Source organism: Temnothorax curvispinosus, unplaced genomic scaffold, assembly GCF_003070985.1.
Source record: "Temnothorax curvispinosus isolate PA1 unplaced genomic scaffold, ASM307098v1 QBEX01003408.1, whole genome shotgun sequence".
NCBI classification, from domain to species: Eukaryota; Metazoa; Arthropoda; class Insecta; order Hymenoptera; family Formicidae; genus Temnothorax; species Temnothorax curvispinosus.
The window spans coordinates 386315-399069 of record NW_020213188.1 but is presented as its reverse complement, the minus strand read 5'-3'; the positions used below and the strand labels follow the sequence as shown (position 1 = coordinate 399069).

Here is a 12755-nt window from a genome sequence, read left to right as displayed (position 1 = left end):
TTTGTGTTAAAAAAATTTAATTTTTGTGTTTAAAAAATTTAATTTTTTTAACACAAAAATTAAATCTTTTAAATCAGTCTTATTATTTAACACAAAAAAATAAAATATAAAAAAATAAAAAAATAAAAATTTTACTACAAACAATATAATATCAAATGCACATTATTAAATATTTATAAAAGTATACAGTTTTGCTATTGTCCATTAAAAATTAATTAAATTTTGAGGTTAGAGATATTAATATGTACTTACGTGTGAAAACTACAATTGGAATTAGGAGATGCTTCTGTTTTACATATCAAGCATTTCTTTGTCATTTTAAAATGTTTTTGCTTAAATAAGAAGGTTAGCTAAAAACGACATAGAGATAGAACGAGATAAAACCGAGAATACCGAGGTATGTACAATCTTTCATGACCTGCACATCACTGCACATGCGCGCATAGACAAAGACAGCAGGGGCCCATATGCAGCGTTCTCTTTCTATTCCTCTATCGCCTTTTCAGCTCGCTTGCGCACTCTATTCTTATATCTCTATGGCCCGAGTGCGTACTGTGCGTAGCCGGTAGCCCCGAGCCCGCGCCGCGGAACGAGAAGCAGGAGTGCCAATCGTAGGTCGTAGGAAGGAGCGCGTTCCGAAACGCACGACGCACGGCTACCAACGACGAAATCGCGAAGCACGAACACTTGACGCTTGTGTGAAATTCATCGGGAGAATGACTTCGGGAGATTGTGAGTAACTTTCGCAAGTACGTAACGATACTCCGAGCGTTGACGAAAACAAGTGGCGAGGCCGCGGGCCGACTTTGAACGTACGTACGTGTTGTTTTTAAGTTGACGGATTTATTCAACGGTCGCGCCTGGTATGCTCAATGCTGCCTGGAGTGCCTGGTTATCTGATACGGCGCACCGCCGCGCCGCCGCGGCCGCTCGGAGCGGTCGAACGTGATTGGTCGGATTCGGAGGCTCGACTCGCTGGGAACCAATCGCGTTCGACGACTCACCTGACTGCGGTACTTCGGCCGGTCGGAGTCGGTGCGAGAGCGAGACGTTGTCGATCGTGTAATTCCTTTCTCGTGATTTCTCTTAAACGAAAAGAAATTCGGTTACAGAGCGTTGCAAGCTGAACATACGCCGAATACTCCGTCTCCCTTCTCGTGTCGAGTGCAACGAGTGGAATGCCGTATTGCCGTCTCTGGACCAGATGAACGCTGAATGCCGTACTGGACTGCCGGCTGTGATTTGGCGGGTCTCTCCGGTCTCCTCGTCTCCTGCAGTGCTCCGTGATCGGTGAGTCAATTGTGCATGAGAAACAAATGATTCTCGAAGCGAGATGCATCCGAATTTTGATAGAAATCGTTGCTCCGCGTGTCGCAGTGAGACGCTAACCCCCAAAATTCGCGTCTCCTCTGCCTCCTGCCTAATTCGTGTTTTACTCCGAATTAGTGAATCGCATGGGAAGACGCTTCAATAAGTAGCGTAAACTTTTCATTTATACGTGCGGTGCGGGAATTAATAATCAGCTGTTTCAAGAGGACGGTTGCATATTTGACGTTCTTTTTTTGCTTGTCGCGATCGCGAACGAACGCGAACGAGAGCGAGCGAGCTTGCTTTAACGAGCGTATAAATATCGAGAGCGAACAGCTGAAATGTGTGTTCACGAATACATTGCGTTTTTCGTTAATGAAGGCAGGCACGTAATTCGTCATAAATATTTCAAATTTATTTGTATACGTGTGCTTCTTTACCTATTCCTCATAACCTCTATTTTACAGAAAATTTACGTTAAATTGTCATTTGTAAAAATTTCTTCGCGATTGTTCTCGCAGCGCGGTAATTACGCATAAATCATAAATCTAAATATTATTCGTTTTACTTATAAAATTTTCCATAAACGAGCCTATTGCCTCGCATTTCGTGCTCTTGTCTCGCAGATTTATTAGCAAGAAATAGAAAGTACGTTGTTCATTCGATCGAGGCGTTTTAAAATGGAATTATTGCTACGAAACTCTTTTCCGATCCAGCTAATACATTCGACAATACGTTACATAGCTGATACAATTTAATATTAATTTTTTGTAAAATAGAGATTATGAGAAATAAAGAAGCATGTCTTGCGAATTCATTAGCAAAAAAAAAAAAGAAGAAAGAATGACGTTAATTCGTGACCACAAAAAATAGCAAAATTATAAATCTACAAAACTGTTGGTTTATATACTAAAGTGTCGACCATTCATAAAACCAATGCATGAAAATATGTTGTATTAAATCATACAGTTTTTACGATTTTTATTTTATTATCAACTATAAAAGAGAGTACGTTTTATATTTCGAGGAATATATGAGAGGTGTTGTGAATGTTATAACATCATTTATTACCTTCATTCCGCGATTTATGGTTATTCTTTACGAGTAACAGCTAAAATTTTATTACCATGTGTATCAATTTGCAAAGTAATGATGACATCTTTACAGGCTCCATGAACGTTACAAAGTGTTATAGCTTTAACAATAAAATCATTAATCGCGCAAGTTTTTACCTGGAGCTATCGTCATAGTATTGGCAAAAATTTTAATGATATTAGTTTCTCATGATCGTCAATCTGATTCTCAATAAACGATAATGTACCGCGGCTTCTTCCTGAATAAATCTCGCGTGATAAAGAATGTACGTGTATCGTGATATCTTCACCCATTTGAAAGTTACGTGTTTTCCAACATCTTTTTGAATTCTATCGACAGAAATTAGAACGTTTTATGATCGATCGTGCCTTTTCTAAATAATAAGCAGGATATATGTTCCGAGTAACGTAAACAGGAAAGAGAACCTCTATTGTGTTATTTTTTTATTAGAGTGAAAATGAGTACGAGAATCCATCGTCTCAAGCAACCTTTTATTTTAATTCACTCTATTGTGATTTATGTATTTTTTACTGATCATTACATATTTATTAATTGTACATATTCTTGACGATTTATCATGCAGATTAATATCTATTAAATAATGGATCTAATAATGTACGATTATCGATTAAATATTTTTATTGTTGCGAAAGATTTATCGCACAGACGCGATAACTCTTTCGAGATCTGCATCGCCGATAATCGGTGCGAACAATTCCTCAGCCAGTTCTCGAGAACAACATCCGGTGAGAAGAGGTAAGACAAATAGAATTTTCGCCAATTTGTTCTCACGATCGTCTCGCTGTTGAAGATGTCGTATTAGAGCTTCCACGGCGTTATTTCTCGCTTGCGACATTACGTGGAAACCGTTGGTAGTATCGGCGATCTCTGCAATTTAGAACGATATTGCGCTATCATCGCACTTTTATCGTCGACAAATTTTATGCATGTATTATCGAAAAGTTATACGGCTCTTATGCATATATGTGCCGATATCTGTTTGACTTTTATTTACCGGGACGACACAGCGCAAACGTGTCTAAAATACATAATTCGACATCGTCCAATTGCAATTTTGCAATCGCAGTGCGCGTTGCGATTATGCAGGCTGAAGCACTGTCGTTACTCGTTGCACCTTGTCCTCGTACGTTCATTAAATCAATCGGCCACGTGGCTGCACGTAAAACGAAAAGAGCGGACCATCCACGACGAAGAATCTTGTTTTGCTCCTCCATATCTAGCATCGAAAAGTCTCGATGACGACGTGCACTCCGAATAGCAGCCAGGAATATTTGCGCGGATATTTCGTACTGTATGGCTGTGCCTTGCATGCAACATAAAATCCAATTTAATTATCGTAAACAATATATATCGCAATAACAGAATACAGCAGAATACAGCAGTGGTTAGATAGCTTCTGTCGAGAGTTGAGTAACTTAAATATTCCAAGGAAAGATAATTACCGGGCGATATGATCCTCGTTGGCTGCGCATGGCGCGACATGACAGGAACGAAAATATTTTCCCTGGTTTCAGACTCACGTAACGTCTTCATCATTAAAGTATTGTTCAATGTGGGATTCTTGAAAGGCAAATATATCTCGGAGCTATTAAAGCGTGCACAAAAAGTCGTTGATGAATCGACTCTAGGCTTCCAAGTGATGTTAGAATTATGAGGATTTGAGAGCTCATTATTTCGAGTACGCGGACCTCGTTCTTCTTGCACCGCTGTGAAAATATTTACTTTAAAAATTCAACAGTATCTTGTAAAAAAATATAAAAACTATTCCTTATTTGGATTTATACCAACAATTTTTACAATTGATTTTGAGACAAGTAAAATAAATATCTCCTACAGATAAGCAATTAAAGATTTGTTAAACGTGTTTTAAAATATAAATATGCTCTGCTTAGATTAGCTCGTACGAACATAATATTTTTTATAAAATTGAAAGATTTTGTGAAACTTATAATTTTTTTTATTTTATCACATGATCTTATTTTACACTTGCGCTTTTATTAATCGATATGAAGGTGTATATAACAATGGTGTAGTTGAACAATCCCACATAGTAGGATAGCTTTAGCTCTCCGATCACAGAGTAAGCTTTGTGTATTTAAGACGCTGACGACCGAAGTTGACACTCGATGTCGTTTTACGTGACACGTTATAGCAATGGCTACTACTAAATTATTTACAGGATTATCCATGAAAGATGGCTATCGCAGTTTGTGTGTTCGTTACTTATAACAGATTTAGTCTTTTTCAGTTTCTCCTAAAACTCTTAGATTTTTTATTAATGAAACATTATTTAACGCAATTAGTTTGTCAGAAATATCGAATTAAAATATATCTTGTGAAATAAAAGAATATAAGTTAACCATTAGATTAACATCGATTGTCCAGATTACAATTTCGCTGTCAATTAACTTTTCTGAATAGTGTTAAGGGTGAAGGCACGTGTCTAGCACACGCCATTGTTTGCATTTCGTTGAGTTCGTTAGCACCTTGCTATGTTTACTTGTCGGCGGTGATTTTATGTTCGGTATGAGATTTTATAAAAGATATATCGATTTAATTTAATTCTTATTATTCAGAAGAAGAATAAATATAATAGATTAGATTTATTTGATTACGAAAAAGTCACACGTATAGTAAATTTTTAGGGAACAAAAAGATGTTTAGATTGTAAACTTAATTATGCAAGCAATACAAATAATTAGTAATATGTCTCGATTTTTATACGCAAATGTAAAATACATCTTTAATTAGCATTGTTTTATGTCAATTCTAAAACAATGCTAAAATTTGATTTACTATTTAAGAGAGAAAGAGAGAGTATTAAGAAATTTTGTTTTAAAGTTATTAGACATTTTACCTACCCGCTGTATTCATCCCAACGGTGAAACATTTCTTTAGACGGCAATGTGGACACCAATTTCGTCTAGCTTTGTCAACGGTGCAGGATCCGTCACTATCTGAAGGATTATAAGGTCACATTATTGATATGATATTAGGACATAATATTTACGTAGCATCTCTTAGCAGTATTCTTTTAATACTAGAATGTCCTGTATATTTTACTACTTCTATTAAAAGTGTACAAACTTGTGCAAGTGAACAGAGCGCCGCGACGCACGGATCTCTTAAAGAAACACGAGCAACCATCGCAGCAATAAACACCGTAATGTTTTCCATATGATCGATCACCACATACTTTACAGGACACTGGTGTAGGCAGAGTTCTTCCTATTACGAGAAATGTTATCGCTTATCAGCTAAGAATTTTATATTGAGATTAACTTTAGAAGTTACAATGAACTTTACGAAGAGCAAGTTATTCGTATTTTTTAATCGGTTCCTATTACACGTAGTCGTACGGTCGAAATATATGGCGTTATTTTTATCTGCGGTTGAATAAGTGAAAACAGATATTTACCCATTTTTTATTTCACTGCAATAAGTTCAAGATCACGTAAATCAGGCACGTAATTGAAACGTTTTCGTAATTTGAATATGAATCGCACGATGTCCGTGCAATGATCAAAGTGATCGTGTCCGACCGGGCTCGCGAACGAAGACAAACTCTGTCCACGGCGTGGAAAGCACCCCTGTTTGAGGGAGGCTTAACTCGTTGGTGGTGGAAATGGACGGAGGTAAGTTGGATTTGTTCGATATGTCACTTCAAACGTCAAAACGCGAAAGAATAATATTTGCGATAGGCTGATCGAGCGTGACACCATTGTTCGATCGTGAAATTATTCCAGACTAAAGACAGTATTCTTTGGCACGATAAAAAGGAAAATAATAATTATAATATTTCAAATTTTGTAAGAAAAAAAAGCGCAGCGATATTCAATAATCTAAAACATTTTTTGTAGAGGTAAAATTGCAATCTCTTTATTAGAAAAGATTTTATTTTTTTTAAATTTACAATATTTTGATGCTTGGAGGATACATAAAAAATATGCTAAATAAAACTTGACAGTTTAATTTCTTATTTCCGTGTATATTATAACTGTCCTGAATTTTATTCAACAAAAAAATTTTAATTTCTTTTATTTATTGGCGATATAGATATTAGAAAGATATTATAGGTAGAAAAGCATCTGACTTTATAAATAGCATGTGCATCGTTGTTATATAAGGTACTTCATATCAACATCAATTGCATATTATACAATAATTTATTTGCCCATGTACAAAAGTTTAAAGGATAATTCTAAGTTATCCTATAACATCGCTATTATTGCGGGAATTTTAATGAACTAAAGAAATGCAATATGATTGATTTATCCCTCATTCAGCATTAAGTTTTCACCATATTATTTCGAATAGGATCTTTCTTTCTTTAACTCGAAGAAAGAAACGCAACTTCTCTGTCATCTTAATTGATGAGTAAAATTATTTATTGCGCATTGCAAAAGTAGAGTTACAGAGGAACTATACACAAAGATTCATTTTTGATTAACGTTAACTAAATATATTCTTCAAAAAACCGTGGCAACAGCCAACGGTTTGAGTCAATAAATTATAAGAATGGCTCATCAGACTTCTCCTATTTATCTTTTGAAGTGAATCATTATTATATTCGTGCAAGGTTTATGGCTAAATCTAATAATGTTATATTCGTGCCTCGAGAGATTAATTTCATCCACTAAAATAAAAAATTTGCACTTATTTTGCTTATTTGTTATAATTATAAATTTAATGCTTATTAATGCTTGCTGATAAAATAATCAAGTACGAAAAATAAAAAGTATACCTTTTTTGGCCATTTAAAAAAAACATTTCATGCAAAATGATTCAACACTTATTTCAAGCAATCATGGAGAGTAAATGTTCTAATCTAGTATATGGCAGTAAATAAAGCAATGAAATCGTCGAGGCCGAAAGAGTTTATCTATTCTTAATATTGCAATAGTTTCTGAAGATTATTTACAATTAAGTACTCTGGTTTCGCGTGCATTTGCTGTGTAACAAAAAAAATTGTAGGATAATCGGCATAAATATTAAAAATATTAATTCAACATTTAAATAACAAAAGTTCCGTTCTTTTTCTTTTAATTCTAATTAGTTGAAGTCGAACTGTTATTATCTGATTAGAAAACTAAAAAGTAGCGTGATAAGTGCGACGTTTTATTGTTTTTCAAATGCAGTAATTATATTTCTATTTGTTGCACACGAGCCTTGCCAATAATCCGTCATTTTTATTAAGTATCTTTGCGCTTTTGTCAAACCAGGAAGCACTTTCGCACTAATTATATTATAACTCAGCTATTTACATGTATCGGATATTCAAACGCAAGAAGTTAAATATAGAAATGTGCTGTGTCTCATTAGCATTTTATAGTTTTGTCCCATTTTCTCGCGATTCCAATTATTATCCCTGCTAGTAAAATGATTTTCAATACGCGTCGTCTTTCATAACTTTTATATAAATCCCTGTCATTGACTAGAGATCCAGTTCTCCTCACCTTATTAACGACACGTTTAAAATCAAAGTTTTTTAAGACACATCGATGAGATATTTCGTTTCTTCAAATCATTTTATTATACATTAAAGCGTTCGCGCATAGATTTCTGTGTGAGATAGTCACTTTCTCGAAAATTTATTTTTTCGAGAAATGGTATCCTTTTCTTGGATTCACAATATTTCAGCTTCTATCACGAAGAATGAAATTTTTTCTTTTAATTTTAAAACAATTTGCACGTCACTGACTAGTCCCATGTTGTAGAAGAATTCTTCTTTCACACACTTGTCAAAGAAGTTTTTTGACCGTTAATTTTGTTATTCTCTCTCTTGTTCTTTTTCCAAATAATCGGATTAAGTTTCAATCCACAATTTTCAATTCTAAATTGTTATTAGAAATTTTACGATCTTCTTTCATATAAGTTTCTCGGCGATTTCTTGAATACTGCGGAAAGGTTTTCTTCGTCTTTCAATACGTCTGAATTTATTTTCAAGACGATTCTAGCGAACGAACTTCAATTGCTAAACAATTACGAGGACGCGAGTAATTTCGCTGCTGCAGTAACATGATGTTGATGATGATAGGACGCCTCTTGAGTGCCATAATAGCTCTGTTGCTGATGTTCACTGGTGACAGCGAGTTGATGAGGATGTTGATAATATGATGAGTACGGCTGACCAACGATGCCGTCGCAGCTCCGCGGTTCCGTTTTCACAGCAGGTACACTTCCGGTGGCCAGGAGAGAAGTATGTCCGAGGTAAACGGGTCTATCGGTCGATGTCGACGAGCCCGATGACTTTGGCACCTCGATTTGATGCTGCTGCTGTTGTTGCTGCTGTTGTTGATTGTTCTTCAAATCTGTAGAGAAATAATCATGACATTAAGAATAAACCATTGTAAATATAATAAAATGAAGAAATCGGACAAGACTATACATAAATAAGTACAAGATATAAGAGAAAAATTATTTTTATTAATAGATATGTAATAACTGTAATTTAAACTTGAAGAGTAAATTTTTGATATTATGAATGATGAATTATGTAAAATCGAAATTATTACAGTTATCGCTTCTTATGTATTAAAACACAAGAAGCGATTTATTATCTATTTTAGAGTTTTATATTTTTATATTTTGTACATATCTGTCACGTAAGACAAAAGACAATTTTAACGTTTACGAACCTGTGGAAGGAGAGGATGTAGTCGAGGCAGTGGATTCATGGTCTCCCTGGGACGATCTAGCATTCTGCTCTGGGGTCTTTTTCGGTTTTCTCTTCCTTGTTTGTATACCATCCTTCCGCATGGCTAGCGGTCTATTGACCCCATGCAATTTGAAGTATAACCCACAAGCGTTGCACACTGGCTCGCCCTCGTTGTTGCGCCTCCACAAAGTGGTGGTGCGGGTGCCACAGTTTGTGCAGCACAGCCCGAGTCGCCTCGTCGCGGTCTGAAATTCCGACATCTGTCCCATTTGTAACGCATGTCAAAATGATTCAATTGTTATGCGAATGCAATTATCGTGATTAAATGATATATTCTTAGAAGAATGAAACAGATCTCTTTTAAGAGACGTTCATAAAAGATTAATAAATGTGAATTATAAATGTGAAACAACTTAATATATGAAAGTATTTGTAAATCCCGGTAGGTCACACAATGAAACATTTTCATATATTAGAAATTAGTGTTAAAAGTCAGTTCTTTCGCGGATACAATACATCATGTGACTTTTTCGCGACGTAGAAAGACGGCTCTTTGCAAAATAAATATACGTATAGATATATTGGTGAAATTTTATTATGATCATTTGTGGATGAACTTACCAGGCGTTTTGAGGGCTTAATGAGCGGCCTATTCATGCCGTTCATCTTATGATAAAGTCCGCAAGCATTGCAAAGATAATGGCCAGTGCCGTCTCTTCGCCAGAGCGGCGTCGATATCGCGCCGCAATTCACGCACTCGCGACCCTCGCCAAACTGGAAATCCATCGCGGTGTCTGTAATCATTTTCATATTCGATCGATTAATTTATTTTTGTTTTAACGCTTGTTGTGATTTATGCACCAGAGATAAAAACTGATTAGTTTTCTATATATATTCTACATTCTGAAACAACAATACAACAAGAACATCCTTCAATTAACGATGCACATCCTATGATTAAAGAAAATTTAAAAGCATTAAGTCACGGAAAATAAGAGATTTAAATCTCATTTTACTTCTGATGATGTTAACTCCACTGTAAACTTCTCCAAGTTTCTCTTCACGTGTCACATGACATTCTATTCGTTTCGCATGAAAATCCAAGATCGGCTTTATCCGAACGAACTGATAAGACCGTTCTTTACGTTTTATCTAGACGCCCGTAGCGGGATTTAAATTTAAAGTTAGACGGCAAAGCATGAGAATGCGCGACGACCGGCTGTTCCTGCACTGTTCAGAGGAAGCATCCGCCCGCGCTAGCTTTCTGAACCGATTCCCCGTCGGTACGCTGTAAAACACTTGACCGCGGGATCGACCCGGCTCACTTCAAAGGTACCGCTATCACTTATCCATCGCACATGGCCCGCCGTATGCACGGCGGCGAATAGCATCCGCGAAGGAAAGTAGCTTCTTTCTCTTCGACCTCAGCGCAGCGTTTTTCTTTCGGGCGGTGCTGTCACGAAGTCAGCGTTAATCACGAAGTCAAATGCTTCTTTTCACGCGCGTTAATATGATATTTTATTGTCGTGTATCGTTGAAAGGTTCATAGCTCACAACGAATGATATCTAGCTATAAAATTTTATAAAGAGTTAAATGAGATAATTTTGTCAAGCGGTTCCGATTCCTGGTGCATGATTCCTATGCAGCTAGAAAGTTTCGATTAGAAAGCCCTCGTCTCTCGATGCCGTCAATGATATGAAAATAAAAAATTGATCACCAGAAGGTTTTAAGTTGCACCACAAAAACACACACTCCGCTTGAGAATTTCATGGGTACGCCCTCGCGAACTCCGTTCGTGATATCGTCTGCGGTTTCGATAAACTAATCGGCACCATAGGAAATTGCATGCCTACATATCTTATCACCGCGGCATACGGGTAGTTCTCATAACTTTTGTTTATTTATCATTGCGACTTTACGCGTGATGCACGCCAACGAAAAGCGATATGAGCACCTCCGTTTTCACGCGCCATCGCAAGCAAATTTAAAGTATGGCAGGGAAAGCTATAATGAAATCCAGCTACATTAGTGATATTTTTATTTTTACGTTGCAGTCAATAAAGATAACGTAACGCCTATAATATAATATTACTTAATATAATCACACCGATATAAATTATTGATGTTTGTCGAATTAGTATTGTTTAATATTTAAGAAAATTCATTAACTTCGATGTTTAATATTGAATAATTTTTTCAAGATGACCGTTTCAGTAGCTTTCCTCATTCTCATTTCAGAAATATCTGATACTGATATTATTTAATTCTATCATATTTTATTTATTCGATGTGCAGAAGCTGTGTGATGCGTAAACTGTTATTACCATGATATCTGCTGAAACGTTAGCACAAGAATTTCTTATATCTCACATAAATACTTTTGCCGCACCGTGATTTTACTGTTTACGGGTTAAAATAGCAGGCTCACATGACAGATATGTGTAAAGAGCACATCTGTATTAAAAATCGTATTAAAAATGTACCACGAACCATAAGGCGATGCACGTTGAAAGCCGGTGCCGTCATAGGCACGCCACGAAGACATCATCGCGACGTTCTGCGCATAGAACGGTGCAGCCGCGGCTGCAGCGAGGGTTGAATGAGGATGCGCCGCGTGCGGATGTCCCGCATGCGGATGGCCAGGCCCAGCGTGCGGACCCATCGCTGCCGCGGTACCGCTCGTGTGTCCAGCGAGCGCGTGATGCGCCGCATACGTTTCCACTCCGTGTTGCCAGGACGCTGTCTTTTCCCTTCAAAGGATCAAGCATATTTCACGTTTAGTTCTCTCAAACACGTATGTGACGCACGTATGATCTTTCAAAGGTCGTTGTACCATGCGGGCGAAGGCGAAGTAGGGAAAGAGTGATATTGCGCTGCCGTAGCTGCGGATGGAATCGCCGGCCTGGACGACGGAACGTAGACGGGCGCCTGAAGCTGCTGCCCGTGTTGCTGCTGCTGCTGGGACTGCTGCTGGTAATCGGAACTTGCGCCGTACCCGCCACTTCCGCCCCCGTGGAACATCCTCCTCGAGAGCTACCACCGTGGCATCTGCCGAAAATGAAAATATCGAAAATTAACAATATATTATCTCCATTTGAAGCTTTCTAATTCGCGTAATTACACAGATTGCAGGTATATTGTATTCTCGGCGAGTTGTGTAATTTTGTTCAGTTTTAAGTATCGTAAGATTTTTAATAATCACAATTGATTGTGATTCGCGTATTTCAATAATATATAAATTATAATTACTCATCTTTATAATGAAGCAGCAATGATGCAAAACTTTCCTTAATTTTACATGAAAGTAATCCCTTTATTCGATGCCGACAATACGAAATACAAGTGCAAAAGCGCAAAGTATGGCGGCGAGTACTTTGCGTGCTAAAGGTTTGCCGCCGACAATCTCATTTTGCTACCACGGAAAGATATATCGTTACGTCGGTAATATGGAAGCGGCAATAATACATCCTGTAGCAGATAATGTTAATGATCCCTTTAAAGCCGATAACCGGCCGTGCATATTGAGATCCCGCCGAGCGTCATGTAAGACGACGAGTAAATGCGGCATAGGCCGCCCATGAGACCAAGGATGGTCGTGAATAAACCGCCGAATCCTGTCATGCATGATCGCCGTCGGGCCTCTTCATGTTGTGATTGTCGTCTTGTCTGTCT

General features: G+C 37.2%; 2 protein-coding genes across 7 annotated transcripts in view; one reads left to right on the top strand and one right to left on the bottom strand.

Annotated features, from left to right (window-relative positions):
* Positions 1-1043: 1043 nt before the first annotated feature.
* Positions 1044-12755, top strand: part of LOC112452470 — an 89720-nt gene continuing 78008 nt past the window's right edge. For all 4 annotated transcript variants that reach the window (XR_003040504.1, XM_025012700.1, XM_025012699.1 and 1 more), the window contains exon 1: positions 1044-1290. The gene's annotated coding sequence lies outside the window, so the exon portion shown is untranslated. The remainder of the gene's footprint in view (positions 1291-12755) is intronic.
* The window catches only part of LOC112452462 (GATA-binding factor A-like), a 49599-nt gene continuing 39902 nt past the window's right edge, over positions 3059-12755 (bottom strand). Inside the window, exons 2-10 of one of the 3 annotated variants that reach the window (XM_025012689.1) lie at positions 11917-12131; positions 11574-11833; positions 9704-9876; positions 9063-9327; positions 5512-5652; positions 5286-5381; positions 3867-4130; positions 3419-3727; positions 3059-3291 (exon numbers count right to left, since the gene is read on the bottom strand). In XM_025012689.1, the coding sequence (XP_024868457.1) occupies positions 3059-3291; positions 3419-3727; positions 3867-4130; positions 5286-5381; positions 5512-5652; positions 9063-9327; positions 9704-9876; positions 11574-11833; positions 11917-12104 (1929 nt within the window). In that variant the 5' untranslated portion in view covers positions 12105-12131. Of the gene's footprint in view, positions 3292-3418; positions 3728-3866; positions 4131-5285; positions 5382-5511; positions 5653-6576; positions 8736-9062; positions 9343-9703; positions 9877-11573; positions 11834-11916; positions 12132-12755 lie in introns of those variants that run through there. The other 2 variants (XM_025012687.1, XM_025012688.1) reach the window with 2 other exon arrangements.